Raw genomic sequence first — 20,429 nt, forward strand, 5'->3', positions numbered from 1 at the left:
CCTTTATACCATACTCTATCAAATGCCTGTTGTATACCTAGAAACACTCCAGCGCAAAACTTTTTCGTTTCGAGAGTTTTTTTAATTATATTTGCTATTCTGTGGCACTGTTGGATGGTTGAGTGTTCACGTCTAAATCCGAATTGGTGTTGTAGTATAATTTCGTTTATGGGAACAACTTGCTCGATTGTATGTAATAGTAGCCTTTCTAGTACTTTCGACTTTATTGGGAGTAGGCTTATAGGGCGATATGAATTAGCTTGCGTTGCGGGCTTACCAGGTTTCGGAATTGTAGTAACTTGGAAAAATTCCCATTGTATTGGAAAGTATTGAAGACCTAGTATGTTGTTGTATATTATTGTTAATAAAACCACTGCTTTTCTCGGTAGCTTCTGAAGTAATTCTCCTGTTATCAAATCATTGCCAGGAGCTTTCTTAGGATTTAGTATTTTTATTTGTTGTCGAACCTCTGTCGGAGTAAATGTTGTTAGAGGAAGAGATAGTTGACATGGAGTTTCGAGGTATATTCTTATATCATCATCTTCATTGTTATTAGTATCTGGGCGTTCATAAAGTAACGCATAAATTCATTATTAGCTAAATAAACAACAGTATTAGAAATTTCCGAAACATGTCGATGTTTTGATTTTAATTTACTATTTTTTTAAATTATAATTTAATATACAGGGTGAACTACCTTCGTATGATGACGTCATCATGATTTTTGTTAACGGAACCCCATTTTATTTTTAATTTACAGATTTCCCTTGCTGAGATGATTCCAAAAATGCATTAAACGTACTTACAAAATAATAAATAAAGAATAAATTAAATTTCATATTGTTATATAACTACTTTAATAAGCTAATAAAAACACCTTGCATTATTTATAACATTGTATCTAACAGCTTTTATTAGTGATCCAAGACCCTGAATTATAAAAATATTTTCTGGCAGCTCTTATTAGTAATCCAAGCCCTTAAAACAAAAATATTTTTAATGTTTTATAGTATTTTTTAATTTTTTTTTTCATTTGACGATAAAAACTGTCTGAAATATTAAAGTACAAATCTGTATTGATTACGCTTTACAGAAGGTACGTTTACGTGAAAACTAATCAAGCAATTTATCATTTGCACATTTTTTACATGCATTGAACCGAAAGTGATAGGATTGAAATATTAATGATGATTGGTATTGGCGATAAGATGCGGACTCAAAAAGAAGTATTCCGATTTTTTCATTAAGGCACTCAGATCGTGAATCTCTTTCACAATCTACGGTAACCAAAATTGAGCGAAAATGCAATGCAATGAAAGCGGATATTAGCCAATCATTTAGAAAAACAAATTTGATGCTAACTATTTTCAAGTAAAATTCTACCTTACCTCGAACGCTTATCGATATTACAGTACCTCTTTTTTACAGTTGATTTTAGGACAATCTAAATATTCTCCCTCTATACAATGATATACCTACGTATTATTGTTAATTCAAACTTTTTCCAAGTGTATGTTTCATCTAGATGAGTCTATTGTGGGCAATCATGAAAAAGAAAATTAATTTTCAAAGGTCCACCGACGCTTTTGTAGTTCTCGGAAACGAATGAAGCAAGATGCGAACAAACGACCAGACAGGCTTGTCACAACGGAGTTTTTAATATCGTAAAACGCCAATAAAACCATTTAGAGTAAGCGATATTAAGCGATAAGAGTTTTATTGGGGCGTTTAAAAAACATCTCTGCGTTTAGCTCGTAAATTTCTCATAAAATCTGGATAGCTGCGGTTGTACAAATTGACAAATTGATACAGAGTTGTTAAAACTATCTTTTATATTATCTTTTCATACAAAGTGTAGGGTTTAAATGCAAAAACAACCAATTTTGTTGTGTCAATTGATTTAACTTAGAATATGAATTGCAAAAATAAACACTACTGCTTATTTTTTTATTGATTATTAAAAGTTTTCAATCTGGTCAAATAACAGGTACACCAATCAAGTTAAGCTTATAAACATTTACAATAACTCCGTAGCATTTTATTTAAATTCCAAGGTAGCAAATATTCAGAAAGCTGGTTAAAAAACGAAACTTTTAGAAGAAAAACGAGGTCCTACGAACTGTAGGAGCCAAGACTGCTCCTATAAAAAAATCACTGTTACGTTAATTATTAACATTTAAAGGCTAAAATTAATTAATCTTTTTAAACAAAAGTCAAAGTTTTTAACACAATTATTGAAAATTGTTTAAAAGGAGTGTTGTAAATAAAGAGTACTTGTCGTTTCGACTACAGTAAAAGGAGTGGGGTTGACCAAATAAAGTACCAGCCGCGCTGTCAAAAAAATCCAACATGAATTCAAAATAGAGAGCTCGAAAATAAATGCCACATCTAGGGTTCTACTGGACTAAATTTGCTTCTTCTTTTCTTAAACTGGGATAAAATATATATTGCTAGCGACACGACGTCTGGGTTGGAAAGCAACTATATCGCTCATACAAGTTTCGTTCATCAAGCAGATTTTTTTACAAAATGGCAGACGATCCAGCATTTAATGTCAAGTTTGTGGAAGTTGTTGAGAAATATGAATGTATTTATGATAATTCACGACAGAATCATAGCAAACGAGATGTTGTGAAGAAAGCATGGGCTGCAATTTTTTTTAATGGCATAGACATTAGTAATTCAGCCAGTTGCAATAAATTCTCCAATCAGACAAATGCACAACCCTATCCCTAATAGAAAACTAACGGATAATTAATTGCTTCTCGTCTAGGAGCCCATCAAGACATTCTTAGAAGACAAACAAAACTGGACCACGGATAAGGTGTTATAACATTTAGGGTAAACAAATGATATAAATCTAAACTTCCACACGATGAAAAATTCCATGCAAGGGCTGCAATTGGAAGTGAATTAAAACTATCTAGTAAGTATTTTGGAAATTTATTTTTTTAAAACGATTTTGATTATAAGGTATAGTTATCTTGCCATGGTAAGGCGTTTTCTGGCCTCCAAAAAAAAAAAAAAAAAATATAATTTCAAGTAATCACGTAATTCATAAGATTTTTTATTTCATTGTGAATTATGAGCAAGTAGATTTCTATACAAGCGGTTATCTATTCCAATCTGTGGAATTGAAAACGTGTCCTATTTAAGTTTTATAAAATTATTAAATTATTAACAATTAAAAATTAATGGGGTGCTATAAAGTTATTATTAAAAACTAGCGGGAATCTTGTTAAATGGAGTTTTAGGTTTAATTTAAAGATTGCTAAACTTAAAATATTAATTTTTCACTGAGTATCGAGCCCGCACTTTTTAAGAACTTAAATTGTTTATAACTCGAAAACGATGCATTCAAGAGAAACCTTACTGATAACATTTTTTGTTGAGAATAAGCCAATTAACCTAAAAAAAGTTGTTACGGTAAAAAAATTACTTTACAATATGTTTCAAAAAAATCATTTAATCATTTTTAACCATATTAATTAATATGGGAACTTATTAAAAGATGCAGAGTATAAATTTGTTTATGGCAATCGACTCAAACTGCAAATAAGTAAGATTATGAATTTAAATTTGAAGAACTCATTATATCTTAAAATACACGATTTTTGTTCTAAAAATATTTTTTTTAATACTAAAAAACTGATTTGTTCAAATTTATTAAGTGTATTAGGAAAAATCGTTTATAATGAACAATTTAATGCTGTTTATAAATAATAATTATTTAATATAAATATAATTATAGAGAAGCAGTAGCCGATTGTCAATTTTAATTTCGATAAGAAATAATTTTTATCAGCAAAGATCGACTTCAGTGGAGGGTACCTGAACCAGGAGGAGTTGGAGGCTAAGAAGAAGCAGTTTTATAAATCTTATACGAAGTGTGTCAAAAAATATGAATTTTGATCAAGAATAAAGTATCTTTCTATTTCACAATATCAAAAATTTTTATAATGAAAAGTTATTTGGAACAAAACGCTATGTTCTAATATAAATTCTTAAATTTATATTAAAACTTATATTAGAATTTATATAATAAATTATTCTAAAAAAAAAAATAATTTTGCACATTTTTCTCAAATTACCGGTACCCAACATCATTTTTATTTATTACAAATATGATAACTCTTCCGTTCCGATAAAAAACGTTTTTTTCATTCCAAATAACTTTTTATTATAACAATTTTTGATATTGTGAAATATAATATTAGATAAATTCATATTTTTTGACACACCTCGTATAAGATTGATAACATTTGATATCTGACGCTTGTGTCTTAGGTTTGAAACCATGCATACCTTTTAATAAATAATAACATTTTTATTTGTAAAATTAATAATAATCAGAAACCAATATTGAACAATTTTGACACCCAATTCCCAAAATGTGACGCCGAAAATCAAACTAAACTTTAACAGCCTCCCTTCTGCAAACTCAAACTAAATCCCCAAACTTCACCCACTTTCTCTTGTTGTTCTTTCGTATTTGATTTTCAATATTTGTCTCATATTTCATTCGTCTGTAGGTATAGATTTTTCTGACCCAATTCTAACTGAAGGTGGGTGATGATGGCGTATGATCGCATGAATCGGAGTCTGAATTTTCGAACGGATCTTTTTTGACATATTATTATTGTGATATATTTAACGTAGATATTGTATTATTTTATATGGGATTAACCACAATATTTGTAATGAGAATTTAGCAGTTTAGAAATACAAATTATATCTTAACCTATAAATGGTTATAATTGTAATTATAATTATTGCAATTATAAACATTTAAAAGTTAAGATCCTTCATCATTTTTAACTCAGGATTTTTTTAAAACGATTCCCGGACTAAAAATCGAAACGCCAAGGCAAAGGTAAAAAGGTAGTCCTCATGATAACCAATTGTGGTCGAATTCATATAAAATAATATCTGTTTAAAAATATTTGAAAAGTTTTTTTATATATTGGTATTTATTATCTCGGACAGCAGTTCTCAAACTTTTTTGGTGGCGAAACTATTGCAAATAACTAAATTTTTAACGTAACTCCAAACTATAAGGCCCTAAACTAAAAGCAAAACCAGTTATATCTCTATTATCTATTAATAATCATACAAGGAAAGGTAGATACAGTAAAACTTACTGAGTAAGTAGTAAGTTAGTACACAAATACAAATAATTAAGTTCATGTAGGTAATGGGAATCATGAAATTGTTTTTTATTTTTCATGAACAGGATATTGTCAGGCTTAATTTCATATCTGATTCGGCATCCAGTCTATGGCGGTATTTTGTTTTTGCAGCTGCAGATGCTGATACTCCAGTTTCTCATAAGTACGTTGTTGGGAATGGCAGGGAGAAAATTCAAAGCTTCTATGGCAAGTTGTGGATATTCATCACGAATCCTGCACCAAAAATTATTCACTAAAATGGTTTGAAACAATGATTCCATGCTTGTATCTGATTGTCTCATTGTCTGATTCCATGTTGTCAAAAATGATTCATAAATCTGATTTGACATATTTCCAGGCTTCTACAAATTGGACTGTTGCAGTTTCGCAACTATATATAAACATTGGTAAAATATGAACAGACTTTTTGTTACTTTTGATTCTACCTGTATATTTAGCCAAGATTCCGCGTACAAAAACACAGACGCTATCGAATTAGACACAGACTAGATATATATATTAACCGAACACAAAAAAAGTGTTTGCTCATTACAAAAAGCAATTTGTACATTTGCGGTTTGTTCAATTATCTGTTCTTTAACTGAAATTTGTAAGACCACATATACGTATAGATCCTTTTATGTTACTTGTCCCATCTCTAGCTGGGACTGATAATCCCAACTTCATTTTATAGCCATGCTGAAGACTTCTGGCTTGTCGCATGGATTTTTTCGGTATTTATTGATATAGCACACGTTTTGACGACACCATCGGATATTGCCAACTTTAGGTCAGATCAGTAATCAAGAAAGATGAAAATTGGAAGCTTTAGAAATGCATTTTTGTATTTCTAGAAATATAGAAACAGAAAAAAAAATGCAATTGAGATATTCCATATATTCACATAAATATACGACTCGGTCATAGCCTAATCTCCAAGCTGAATTAGATTGCATTTATGATTTGAAATTATTGTCAAATGAATAACTCGCAACTTAACTCTGTGGAAAACTCTGTGGAAAAATATTGCAAAAAGTGTTGTTTTCCTATTGCAGAGAAGAGTTTATGTTTAGACTTGAATAGATAACCTTTAAACACTTTTTGTAGCATTACGTTTGGTTTGGATCAAGTTTTGTTGTTAAAAAATTATGTTTGTTTTTTTTTTTGGCGGGTCACCTTTGGGTTATTATATTTGTAATAAATATCATAATAAATATGGTGATAGTACTCACCAATTGATAAGTTGTTAAACCAACAACTTCTATAAGTGCATCGTCAGTATTTGGTTCGTGAGTACCCATTGATCTATTCCATGGATGCGTACCACCACCGTAACTGAAACGAAAAATAAAATATTTTAACAACCATATCAAAATATATTATATAACTAGGTAATTCTTTACCAAAACATAATAAATTTTTATAAAATAAAGGCAGATATCGAGCAAAATTTGTATTAATTAATTCGTGCCCGAGTACTTTCCCTCCCTAGAGCATCTTCAGGGGTATTTCGTCAATTTTGGGCTATCCAACAATTTCAGAATGTCATATACATTAAATTAAACATAAAGTTGAACATAACACTACACTAAACAAGGACAAACAGTTTAAAATTATTAAAAAGTCGAAGCTACATTCTGGTCGGCCACAGTATTAAATTTCCTTTCTCTCAGTGCATTTGTAAGATAATGTCCTCTGGTCGCCCATCTTTTGACAGCAAGCTTATATTATATTGCAGTACAAATAACTACACGAAAATTAACATAAATAAATGGAAGAATTTACAGACTCATCTTAAATTTATTCCTCCTAAACAGTTTAATTTTCAAATCTGTTCTGTTATTTTGAATAAAAACGGTATAAGTACATTTTTTTAAATAATTTTTTTTTTCTAATACCTTTTTATTTTTACATTTGTAGCATTTGTAAATTACTTGATATATATTGAAATCCCCTCGTATTTGCTAAAATACCAAATAATATTTTAAGTGTATTTTAATGTTTCCTATCGTCCGTATTAAAACCGTCGAACCGTCGAATTCGTTCAATTTCCTTTTTGCGTCGTTGAATTGATGCAAACCATTTTAGAGTTATTATTATTTTACAGATGGTTATTTCCTCGGTATTCTTTGATCGTTTAACCGCTCGATACTGCGTTTTAAATAAATATTCCCGTTTAGTGTTTTGTTTATACCAAGTTAAGCGAATGAATTAATTGCTCACTCACGCTGAGGCGTGGTCAAGAGCGGTAGTCTTCAGCGTTGAGTCCAAATTTTCTTCAGATTTGTAAATGTTTTTTTTATTGTTTCCTTGTTATCGAAATTTAGTATTTTGTGGCAGTATAGTAGCAGTTCAATTATTAGTTACAACTAGAGTAAAATTTTGAAGATAACCACAGGTTGCCATTGTGTTCAGTTGTAACTGTTCCAGTCTTTTAAGGTTTTCCAAGGTTTGTTTTCCAGTGCCCCAATTTCCTTTTGTTCGTGTGTCAGAGATTCCCAGCCATTGTTGAGTTTTTAAAAAGTCCAGTTTACAACTCAAGTGTAATTTTAGTGAAAATCAAGGTAACTTTTTTTGTTTTAAACTTTTAAAATAACGATAGACATTTTTTTTAATAATAATAATTTGCTTTCATTACAAAAAGAATTTGTAATATTTAATATTATACAGGGTGTCTCAGAGTAGATTTTAGTATTTAAACTTACCTTACGCCGACCCTGTTCAAAATTCAGTTACCATGGAAAAGTGGACGAAGATGCAGCGCGCCTACATGGTTGAGGCGTATTTTAAAGCCAACGATTCCTATATAGTGGCTCGGCGGCATTTTTGTGCGCGGTACAATATTAGACGCGTGGGTGATGCACCATCCGCGATGTTAGTGCACGCATGGGTAAAGAAATTTAGAGAAGAAGGAGTTGTCACAAATGTGAAACATCCAGGCAAACCAAAAACTATTCGAACTCCTGTCAATATTGAAAGAGTTAGACGTGCTGTGAATAGTAATCCTCGGCGTTTACTTCGCAAACATGCACAGCGCTAAATTTGTCTCGTGCTAGTATCCAGCGTATTTTAAAGCAGGATTTAAGTTTTCACCCTTATAAAAATCAGTTAAACCAATATTTGAAAAAAACTGATCACTTACTGAGGAAAAATTTTTCTGAGGAGATGATGACTCGTTTTTGGGATGACGGTGGCTTAAGAAGGGATTATTTTCAGTGACGAGGCTCACTTTCACCTTAATGGATATGTCAACCAGCACAATGCTCGCTACTGGTGTCCTGAAAATCCAAATGAATTACACCAGAAACAGTTGCATTCAAGAAAGGTGACGGTTTGGTGTGGCATGTCTGCATCGGAGATCATCTGACCTTATTTGTTTGAAGATGCTAGGGAACGCACGCTAACTGTTAATAGTACACGATACACTGCCATGTTGCGGAATTGGCTACGTCCAGAATTGAATAATTTTCCAGGGTATATTCCAGGCAATACATGGTTCCAGCAAGACGGTGGTATGCCACACACAGCGAACATTTCACTAAACGCCTACAAAAACAGAAATGTTTCCAGGCACACTGATTTCACAAAATGGTGATATTCGTTTTCCCCCAAGATCTCCTGACCTTACCCCTTTAGATTTTTTTCTGTGGGGGTATTTAAAGAACATCGTCTACGCTAACCCACCAGCCACCATCGAAGACCTGAAGCAAAATATTTGCAACTCTATTAAGAACATTCCAGTGGATATGTGTGAGCGCGTCTTTCTCAATTTGCGCTCCAGATTGCAAGAGTGCTACGAGCGAGATGATCAACATCTAACCGACGTGTTATTTAAGAAATAAAATCCGCGTTTTCTATGTGTCTATTTGCCTAATAAATGTTTTTCTAACAGGTTTTGAAACCGAGTTTTATTAATTTAAAAACTAAAATCTACTCTGAGACATCCTGTACTATCTAACCATATTTGACATTAGTTTGCTTTGTTTTTTTTAAGAAGGTTAACCTCCATGCAGTAACAATTTTTTGTAAGTCTTTATAGCATCTCTCACTTTTGTAAACGAATAGGACATATGTAAATTTTTCTTTTTTATTATTTTGGTATAAATCCTTGTAACTATTTATATCGTAATTATTTTTGTATTGTCCATTTTTGTAACTGTTTGTGATAAGACAACAAATAAATGTGTAATGTGTTTCCTAAACAATTTTGTTTATTTCTCTTAACTAACTTTCTAACCTTTTTTTGAGTTTCATTTAAAAAGATATATTTTTCATTTCTAATAATTATTTCAATAGTTACAACTAGTTGTTGTAATCGTTGTAATTTGGCACCTCGAAGCAACGTCCATTTTAAATTGCTAGAGATCTTTCTTGTGTTTTGTTTTGTTTGTTTCAAGAGACTTATGTAAGCACCCCGCACCCCTTTGTTTCATTTATTTGTAGCTGCCCCAATCTAATCCCAGTGTGCCATTCACTTATCTACGACCCAGCTCTCCAAATAAACCCTAAGTGCCGTTCGCATAAGTATCGTATATTGCCCTATTTCCACCCCCAATAGTTTCTGTCCCCAGTTTTCAAACCCACCATAATTATACCCTATGTGGTAGGCAAAATATTACGTTACACATTTGGAACCAAAAAATAAGCTCTTTACAAAATTTATGTAAGCATCATAGTTTACCCAAATTATTTTAGTAATTTACAGTGATGAAATAATTTTAATTCCAATTATCTCAAAACAAGGTTTAATGCACTTATACCGTTTTTATACCAAACTCTTAAATTATTCGTCGATATCCACTTTATCAGATGTTTTTTATTTTTATTTTAGCTCTTGAAAATAATTGTAAGCACAATCGAAAGCTCGAGTAGTAAAAAATAGTTTTGTAATAGCCCCATTTTCTTGCCTTACCTAGAAATATTAAGAAAAACTATTGCATGGACCCTCAATTCCTTCAATTTCTGCGTAATGTTTTGTCCATCGCACTCTAAGATCACGAAGTCAGCCAGATCTTTCCATTTCCTTTTCAAGAGATCCTTTCCTCCCATTTGACCATAGAACATTTTGTTCCTTAACCTAGAGTTGAACTTTTCCGGGTGGGCCTCTGAAACAAACCAATAGCTCGTTAGAAAGGTCATTTCGAATTATATATAACCATTAAGATATTTCCATAAATCAGTGTTTACAAATTATTCTGTGGAAATTGTTAAAAAGTTTATGAAGACCAAGCATTTCGGATTCATTAATAACACATACTATTTGTATCAAAAACTATTTGTAGATACCATGAAAGATTTAATAAAAACACAATTTAACAAAATTAACTATATCCACATTGAGGAGTTATAAGTATTTGAGAAAGATATACGCCAATACATTCAAACAATTTTGATAGTATTCTAATGCTCAAACATCTTTTAAATATAAGTTAACGTTTTTGATTTGCAGTGACTACTAAATCAAAGTGAAAAATGGCATTTATCGAAATATATAAATAAATTACCTAAACATCAAAATATTGTTCGGTTAAGTTGAACGATGCATCTTGCGATTCAACGAAGCTCAAAAACAGTTGCGGTTACCTTAATTAAAAAATATAAATCTATCAGTTTTGTTGCCATGGATCTTTAAGCTAATTTTTCACTATTTCACCGGCTGTTGATATGCTTCTTGAAGACTGGAGAATGCACAAGAATATCCGGTGGTCCACAATAGGAAAACGACTACACAGTAGTACTGATTTCTTGTTCTTTGGGTCTCATGTCGTCCTATATATACCGTTAGATACTTCTTTTTTTGTAGTTCCTTCTCCTATCGGAGTTTGGTTATCATCACAGCTATCCGTACCTTATTGGCGGCTGCTCTGAAAATATCTACTGACCTGCAACTATAATACTCTCTTATGTTTTTTGCCAGGAAATTCTTTGTCTTCCTATGGATCTTTTACTCTTGATTTTACCTTGCATTATAAGCCTTAATACCTCATATTTCGCATCTCTGGTAATGTGGCCTAAATATTCCAGCTTTCTTGTTTTGATGTGCTTTATGACCTCGCAATCCTTTTGTAGCCTTCTTAACACTTCTGCATTTGTAACTCGTTGGGTTCATGGTATTATCAAAATCCTTCTATAGTACCACATCTCAAATGATTCCTACTTTTTTATATTATCCACTTTTAGTGTCCAGATTTACATTCCATACAACAAAGTCGAAAACACGTAGCATCTTAAGGCTTTTATCCTCAGCTCCAGAGGAAGGTCTCGATTAACAAACATTGTTTTCATTTTTATAAATGCTTGTCTTGCAATTTTAATGCGTGTCATTATTTCTCTACCTTGGTCATTGTTTTAATTTTACCCAGGTTCCCAGATATTTGTAGTTATTCACGCTTTCTACTTGTTTTCCCTCGATATTTAGCTTTCCTACTGTATGTTGCCTAGAAATAATTATGCACTTTGGTTTTCTTAACGTTCATTTGTAGTCCATATGACTTAATGTAATCTATTTACTAAGCGTTGCAGTGGTTCTAGACTGTCTGCAAAAACAGCGGTGTCGTCTGCGAATCTTATGTTGTCAAGATTTTTCCTTTTACTGATATACCCTGTTGTTCCTCTGATATTGCTTCCTTAAAAATAGCTTTGCTGTACAAATTGAATAACAATGGGGACAGCATGCAACCCTGTCTAACACTCTTTTGATTTGTATAGTTTCTGTATCGATATTTTCGATTCTAATCTTTGCATTTTGATTCCGGTACAGATTGACAATCACCCGTATATCTCGACTATCCACATTCTTTTCTTTTAACAGTTTTACGAGTTTCTGATGTCGTACTCTATCAAAAGCCTTTTGAAAATCTATAAAGTAGACATAGAGATCCTGGTTCATATTTAGTCGTCTTTGCGCGAGAACGTTAAAAACGAACAGAGTCTCTATCGTTTCTAGTCCTCCTCTAAATCCAAACTGGGTGTCATCTATATCTTCTTCTATTTTTTGTATAGTCTTCCATTTATTATTTTGAGAAATATCTTAAGTGTGTGACTTATTAAGGAAATTGTTCTGTACTGGGAGCATTCTGTCGCATGTACTGACTTTGGTAGTATTACAAATGTGGACAGCAACCAATCTTTGGGTATTACTCCTGTTGAATATACTTTGTTGAACAGATCCAAAAGTATATGCAGTGTTTCTTTGTCAATGCGTTTAATTAGCTCACTGGGTCTCTGAGCTGGGCCTACTGATTTTGCGGTCTTTGCATTTCTAATTGCCTGTTCTAATTCGCACATTATTATTTTCGGTCCTGTTTGTTCCTGTGGTTCTTCTTGTATCATTCAATCATCGACGAATAGTTTCATTACGTATTCTTGCCAAAATCTTAGTTTATCTTTGATGTCTGCAATGAGTTTACCATTATTATCTTTAAGTATCTCATATCTTCGATTTCTATGCATTGATCTGTTAACCAATTTTCCTTGGCGTTTTTTACCTCTACTTTAATTCTACTTTGTATTTCTTGACATTTTGACTCAGATCTCCCTTTGGCTTTTTTCCTTTCTTCCAATAACGCTAGAATTTCTGAAGTTATCCACTCCTGTTTTTCATTTGTCTTTTCAGGCTTTAAATTTTCTTCTTCAGCCTTTAGTAATGCGTTCAGAATATTGCTCCACTTTTCATTGACATCTTCTGATGTTAAGATTTCTTCTCCTACTTCTGTTAGATTTGAGTCGACTTGATGGATCACTTTTTGATGTATTTCTCTTTTTCTTAATTTTGTATAATCAAACGTTGGTTTGTTTTTAGGTATTACAATATTTTTGAGTTTCAAGTGCATTCTAGCTATCAGCGGGTTATGGTCTGAGTTGACATCTGCTCCGGCGTATGCTTTTACTGCTTTAATTGAGTTTTTGTATCTATTTTTGACTAATATATAGTCTATTTGATTTCTGACTATGCGGTCTTTGTTGCCTGCAGGAGATCTCCAAGTGTATAATCTTCTGTCGGGTAGTTCGAACGTTGTGTTCATTATTGCAAAACGTTTATTTTGACAAAAATCCACAAGTCTATCGTTAGATACAGATAATGACAAATGGAGTGTTATTTAGTAATGGAATTAATCCGGAGAAGATTAATAGAGTCCAATTAAAAATTCATTCATATTAATCTTATTAATATAAGCTTAGGGAAGCCAACCCCGCATGATGATGTCTAAGGATAGAGTAAGGGGTTTCTGTACTAAGGATAGCAGTTGTATTTGAGAGATTGATAGTACATATCTAATAAAGAAGTTTCTCCTAACAAGGACAATGATACCGCAAAATACAAAAAGATACAAATCAAAAACAACAAATAAAACGGATTAAAGAAATATAAAATAAAAAAAAATGACTTACAAAAAAGGTTAAAAAAACAACAATTTCAAATCCATAATCTTTTTAAAATTTTTGTTGACGAATTTGTTGTATATTCAGAAAATAAGTAATAATTCTCAATAAAATTCCTCTCGGAAACTAATTCACGAAACAGGTAATTATCTTCAAATTCAGTTCGACATTCTATTCATATGCGACCCAAATTACTATGTTAATATTTGCCCTTGTTCGCCATAGTTCCAATTATTGCATTTACCCTTAAGACATAATTACGAATGCAACGCCAATTTGATACATATGCGACGCACTGGATGACGCAAATCAAATTGTTTCCCAATATAAGGGCATTGTTTACCATATTACGGAATCTATTGGTAGAAAAACGTGATGTGTTTGATGATGAATATTGTCTTATCGAGAATTCTATAGATTAAATTATTTAGATTTAATTTACATAAATATACTGACTTTTACAAAAATCAATTTACATAATATTTTTACAGAATATGCATTCAATTATACCTCAAAAAAATTACTCTACAGTATTATAAAATAAAGAAGTTATATTCCACACAGGCATTCTAACAGTAAATGTTTGATTGTTAATAGACTACAAGTCCATTGGAGATTTTTAATGGGTCATGTGACCCAACATGGATCACATACAAAGAAATACTACAATAATGTTAATAATAACTTTAGAAACTATGCTGTCAATTCTTATCTGTACAGGTGAGCCACAGGTAACATCAACTTTCCACTCAAGGGCGGGAGGGACTTTTTGGCCAAGCATATTTGTACTGCATTTATAACTTAGGTAGATAATACAAAAATAATGACGTCTCTATTACCAGGAGCAGGGAAAACTTTTTATTTTCGGAAAACTTTTTCCCCATTTTCGGCATTCATACATAAAGTTTTGGATCGGTATATAGATTAATTTTTTTATAACCTCGAACATTTCGGCTAGAACAGGGGTAAGAAATGTAGGGTCAAATGACTTTAAACATGTTAGTGTAGTACCATGAGCTTGTAGTCTATAACATTATGTTCTCAATTCTACGTCTCAGATTTTCGCACTTTTTAAATAAATATTCATGTGTTAGCTTTGTGTAACCAAGTATGAGACTGGTAACGATTATTTCTTGTCTTTTTGAGGTAGGTAACACATTCCAGGGTACTATGAAGGATTTCACGTTCTCATCTTTTTTTTGTCACGTTCCCAATATCCATTGTTTAATAGACACTTTATTGTCACTTGATACTTTGGCACTTGGTAAATTGATAATGTCAATAATCGCAATAGTCGCATAATAGTCTACTATTTCTTGACTTTTCTTCATACATAATATATACAGGATGTAATTGATAAAAAGCACTTTTAATTTTCTTTCGAAGGGGTGTTTTTGGAAAGAGCTGCCAAATAACCTGTATTATAAAAAGAGAGTCTATTAAAATTACTTATCTACCGTTTGTTGTCAGGATCATTAGTTCTATGGCGCGATAAATAGTAGAGTTTAGGTGTGTAAATTGTACTAACATTCGTTAACCTGAATTTGAGGGTCTTCTTTGAGTTATTGCAGATGCTCGTACACATTCAGTTTTTGTTCAGTTTGTGCTTCTGCAGGTAGAGGTTCTTGTTCAGAGTGAGATTCTTCTTCATCGTCTACTTCGATTCCACTATTTGTACCGTGCGCTCACTTCATATAAAATCACTGCAAAGCACATTTTAGCAAAGTTTTCTCAAAAAAAAATTCTGTCACCAAATTTAACCTTTTTTGAGGGCACATCCATACTTTTATTTGCAAACTTATTAGCTGTTAATAAATTAAATAAAACTTGAAATCAGACCTTATGATAAATTGGAAAGTGTTACCATATTACAGACGTGAGGTCTAGGAGACTTTGTAAATATTCTATAACTCGATAAAAACTAAACGATCGATCATATGTACTGGAAATTTCATTATTCATACAAAAGACGAAGGAAATTTCACTTAAGTTCGAACCGGTAGAGTAAGCGATTTGGAAAAAATATTAACAATTCTAAAACCAAATACGTCTGAGAAGTCTGTCATTACCCGTAATTAAATAAGGTATTTAATAGGTGAAGGAAAGGTGAAAGAAATAGCTGGACAGTTCCGAAAACGCAACAGCGGAAAAATAACAGATAATGAAGGCAATCATGCCATAATAAAAGAAGATAAAACCAAAGTATGGTGAAAATATTTGGAGAAACTTTTCCACGACCTTAAAACAATACAAGAACTCATCATTAAAGAAAATTCAGGTACCGAAATCCTACCAGAAGAAATAACCGCAGCCGTCAGACAAATGAAGGATGGAAAGGAACCAGGACTTGATGAAGTTTCTGCAGAAGTGCTGAAGCTATTACATGCAGAACAGATAAAAATAATAACTAAAATATTTAATAAAATATACAAGGCAGGAAAAATACCACTAGAGTGCCTTAAATCGGAGGTCGCACCTGTGCCCAAAAAACCAGAAGCAAAAGTTTTTGAAGACTATAGGACCATAAGCCAAATGACCATGAGCCAACTGCTGAAGCTGTTTTTAAAAGTCACCCACAAAAACATTTTACGGAAATGCAAGGAACAAATTGCGCCCAATCAGTTTGGATTTGTGAACGCTGTTGGTACGAGGGAAGCTTTATTTAGCGTGCAGATATTGTTTCAGAAATGTAGAGATGTCAGGTGTGATGTTTTTGCATGCCTGATTGACTACAAGAAGGCTTTCGATAGAGTCAGGCATGAACAAATGATGAAAGTGTTGAAGAGGACAGGGATTGACGGAAGAGACCTAAGAATTATAGCTTACCTGTATTGGAATCAATCAGCGATACTCCGAATAGGTGGAGAATATACAGATCAGGTCAAAAACTTAAGGGAAGTAAGACAGGGGTGCATAATTTCACCACTGATATTGAACCTGTACTCGGAGCACATTTTTGAAGAGGCGCTAAAAGATATTGATGAAGGCATCTCAATAAATGGAGTCAAGCTCAATAACCTGCGGTATGCAGATGGTGCAATAGTGTTTTTCAATACCATAGAAGAACTGCAAAACTTAATGAACAAAATAACGGAAACAAGTAGAACATATGGACTGGATATAAACACCAGCAAAACTAAGCTAATGATCACCAGCAAGGAAAACATAACTGGAGCAATTATGTATGTGAACCAAATGAGAATTGAACGTGTCTCACAGTACAACTACTTGGGAACTATAATCAATGAGCCGTAGGACAATACCGAAGAGATTAAATTTCGCGTCGAAAAGGCAAAAAGTGCATTCTTGACTATCAGCTCTGTGTTCAAGAGCCATGACCTTATCCTAGAAACAAAAATAAGGCTCCTTAAATTGTAACGTGTACTTAGTGGTTAGTGCTCACCATAAGAAATGAAGAATGACGAATGGACCAACAACCAGGAGATTAGAGCACGCATCGGAAAAGCTAGATCCACCTTCAATCGGATGGGGCCCTTCTTCAAGAGTCACAACCTCTCTCTTGATATAAAAGTAAGAATGCTGCGATGCTTCGTCTTCTCTGTCCTTTTTTATCGTGTTGAATCGTGGACCTTGAACGAAGGTATATGCAGAAAACTGGAAGCATTTGAGATGTGGCTATATCGGAGAATGCTTAAGATCCCGTGGACTGACCGAGTCATAAATGAGGAGGTCCTCAGAAGAATGAATAAGAACCGAGAGGTACTGACCACCATCAAATCTCGAAAGTTACAGTTCTTCGGACATATTATGCGAAATGAATCCAGATATGCTCTCCTTCAAGCCATCCCGCAAGAAAAAATATTTGGAAAACGAGGTCCAGGAAGAAGAAGAACATTTTGGTTAAAGAACCAGAGAATGTGGTTCAATACAACATCTGTGCAGCTTTCCTGCGCTGCTGCAGATAAGATAAAGATTGCCATGATGATCGCCAACATTCGTAACGGATAGGCACATCAAGAAGAAGACTTAGTGCTTTTGTACGGAGTAGAAACGTGGACATTAAAGACGGAAACTCTATTAAAACTTCAAGCTTTTGAGCTATGGTTATACAGAAGGATCCTGAAGATACCACGGACAGACAAAGTCACCAATTAAGAACTACTACGGAGGATGAACACAACCGCGGATTTGGTCAACATCGTGAAGGGTCGTAAGCTGCAGTAATTGGGACATATAATTGGAAATCAAGGCAGATATGAGCTACTCCAATGCATTTTGCAAGGTAAAATTGAAATAAAAAGGGCCTCGAGACGAAGAAGAATATCCTAGCTTGCTAACGTGAGAGCATGGTATAGAAAGACCTTAACACAACTATTCCGTATAGCAACTAACAAAGTTATCATAGCCAGAATGATCGCCAACGTTCGAGACGGACAGGCACCCTAAGAAGAAGAAATAACGTGTGGTAAAATGATAAATTGAAAGATTACGCAATGCAATCAAACAGTTGCAGGTATTTTGCATGACTCTCGTAACATCTGCATCGTTTCGCATTAAAACGGACGCCACCGTATTGTTTGGTACATGCCCGAGTTCATTATAAACTTATTTTCTTTGCGAACAAACAATCAACAAAAACTGTCGAGCAAACTGCACTAAACCTGCGAGCGGAAAGGAAATTAATGCGCCTAGAAAAATATTTTTGCAAAAGTTTTAACACAGACTCTCGATGTAATTAAAGTACAGAGAATTTTAAGAGTTTGCACAATTTTTAATTTGAACGTAGTTGTTTTGTACATTGTTTTACATTTGGTATGACGTTCATAATTAAATTTTTTAATTTCTTGTTAATTAAATGCTGTGGAATGGCCCGTTTAGCATTGGAACTTGAATAGAGTCTATTTTATCTTTTGGTGGTCAATCAAATAATGACTTTATTTAAATATCATAAGTTGGTTAAACTTTACATCGATCAATTTCACACATAAGCTCACAGCCACATAAGTCACTTAATAAAAAAATGTGAGAAAGGCTACAATTTACTTAGGTGTGTAACAAATCGAAGTTGGGGTGCAGCTCCTGGTATAGCTTTATTATTTTATAGAGCCTACGTGCGTTCTATCATTGACGATGGATGTTGTTTATACGGATCCTCTTGTAATACCAATCTAAACAAAATAAATAGAGTTCAATATAAATGTCTTAGAACTTGCATCGGTGGGATGGTATCATCACCGGTGAAAGCAATACTGGCAGAGTGTAATGAGTTACCTTTGGACTTACGTCGGCAACGGTTATCACAAAAATATCTTTTAAAACTAAAATCCCTTGAGTCAAACATGATCAACAAATTAAGTGATATTGCAAAAGAAGACCTAACAAACCGCTATTGGAAACTAAAAAATTCTCCCCCACTTGCAGAAGCTTTTGTTGAGACTAATGCTTATCACATTTCTTTTAGTAAAAATAAAAAATTGCTTATGTATAATATAACCTTTAGATCACTAATAAAACCACACAGAGTTATAATACCCCATTATCCAGAATATGATCATATAAAACATACCCTTTTAAAATCTATATTGGATGGATTAGTCAATAAGATATTTATATATACAGATGGATCTAAAACAAAACACGGAGTTGGTTGTGGAGTTTTTATTCAAAATACAAAACAATCATTTATGTTTAAATTGCCATCAATATGCAGCATATATACTGCTTAACTTATAGCAATTTTGAAGGGCATTACTTGGTTAATATCAAATAATTTACGAGAGGGGGTAATACTAACTGATTCTAAGTCAGCCTTGGAGTCAATAAAAAGTATACAATTTGAAAGAATGAAATGCCCTATATTATGCAATTTAAAAAAATTGATAGCAGAATTAAATATAACATTCGTATGGGTCAGAGGTCATATAGGTATACTAGGTAATGAAAAAGCTGATAGTTTGGCCAAGGAAGCAGTACAAAACGGAGTTCATTGTAATATTTGTACAATACGTGACATCTCTAATTTGATCAAAAATAAAATAATGTTAAAATGGGAACGACAGTGGGAAAACGTTGTAGTGAACTCACAAAATACGTATTTTAAAATACATCCAACCCTACCATCTCCACCCCAATATATTTTTAACTATTCCACGTCAAAATTCTTTTCGGCAAGTGTTTTTCGACTTAAAACAAATCATGGGCGATTTCCATCGCACCTTGCTAAGCTGGGCATTATACAGTCATCGGCCTGTAGTTGTGATCAGAACTCTTACGGAGATCTCAACCATATATTCTTCGGTTGCAAAAAACATTTAAAAAAATCAGATGATTTAATTCGTAAACTAATTAAAATGAAATATTTTCTTCCATTAAATCTATCACACATTTTATTAACTGCCAATAGAAACACTTTAGAACTTCTAGTAAATTTTATTAAAGAAGTAAAAATAGAAATTTAAAGCAGCATAACTCACAACTTTGTATTCATATTATAAGAAAAGTTCTGTATAAAACTTTCTGTGGCAAATGGACTTGATTCCGTGCCATTAACCTTCCACACACACACACACTCGATCAATTTCAGTTTAATTAATAAAAAAACAATGTTTAGGCAAAAATGAGGATCTGGATAGAATTGGACATTTGATATGTAGTCAAAATGTACAGAAATGAATCACACACCAACATATATCAGAATTACTATTTTAATCATAACATAGAAGTTAAAACGAGGATCATCAAATCAAATGGATATGGTAGAGCCCGAAATACTTGCTCCAGCAAAAACGACTTTTTGGAAAAAAAAAATTGTTATTAAGACATGTATTCTAATATATAATTAATATCAATTGTCACTTATAAATAAAAAATTCTAAAAGACAGAAGAAATAAAATTATCCAAAATTAAAAAAGATTATG

The 20,429-nt window shown here is 32.7% G+C and overlaps 1 protein-coding gene across 5 annotated transcripts in view; it reads right to left on the bottom strand.

Moving 5' to 3' along the window:
• rdgA (retinal degeneration A) overlaps positions 1-20,429 on the bottom strand; it is a 604,783-nt gene that overhangs the window by 49,972 nt on the left and 534,382 nt on the right. For all 5 annotated transcript variants that reach the window (XM_072538847.1, XM_072538849.1, XM_072538841.1 and 2 more), the window contains exons 11-12: positions 10,081-10,273; positions 6,401-6,503 (exon numbers count right to left, since the gene is read on the bottom strand). In XM_072538847.1, the coding sequence (XP_072394948.1) occupies positions 6,401-6,503; positions 10,081-10,273 (296 nt within the window). The remainder of the gene's footprint in view (positions 1-6,400; positions 6,504-10,080; positions 10,274-20,429) is intronic.

Source organism: Diabrotica undecimpunctata, chromosome 1, assembly GCF_040954645.1.
Source record: "Diabrotica undecimpunctata isolate CICGRU chromosome 1, icDiaUnde3, whole genome shotgun sequence".
Lineage (NCBI taxonomy): Eukaryota > Metazoa > Arthropoda > Insecta > Coleoptera > Chrysomelidae > Diabrotica > Diabrotica undecimpunctata.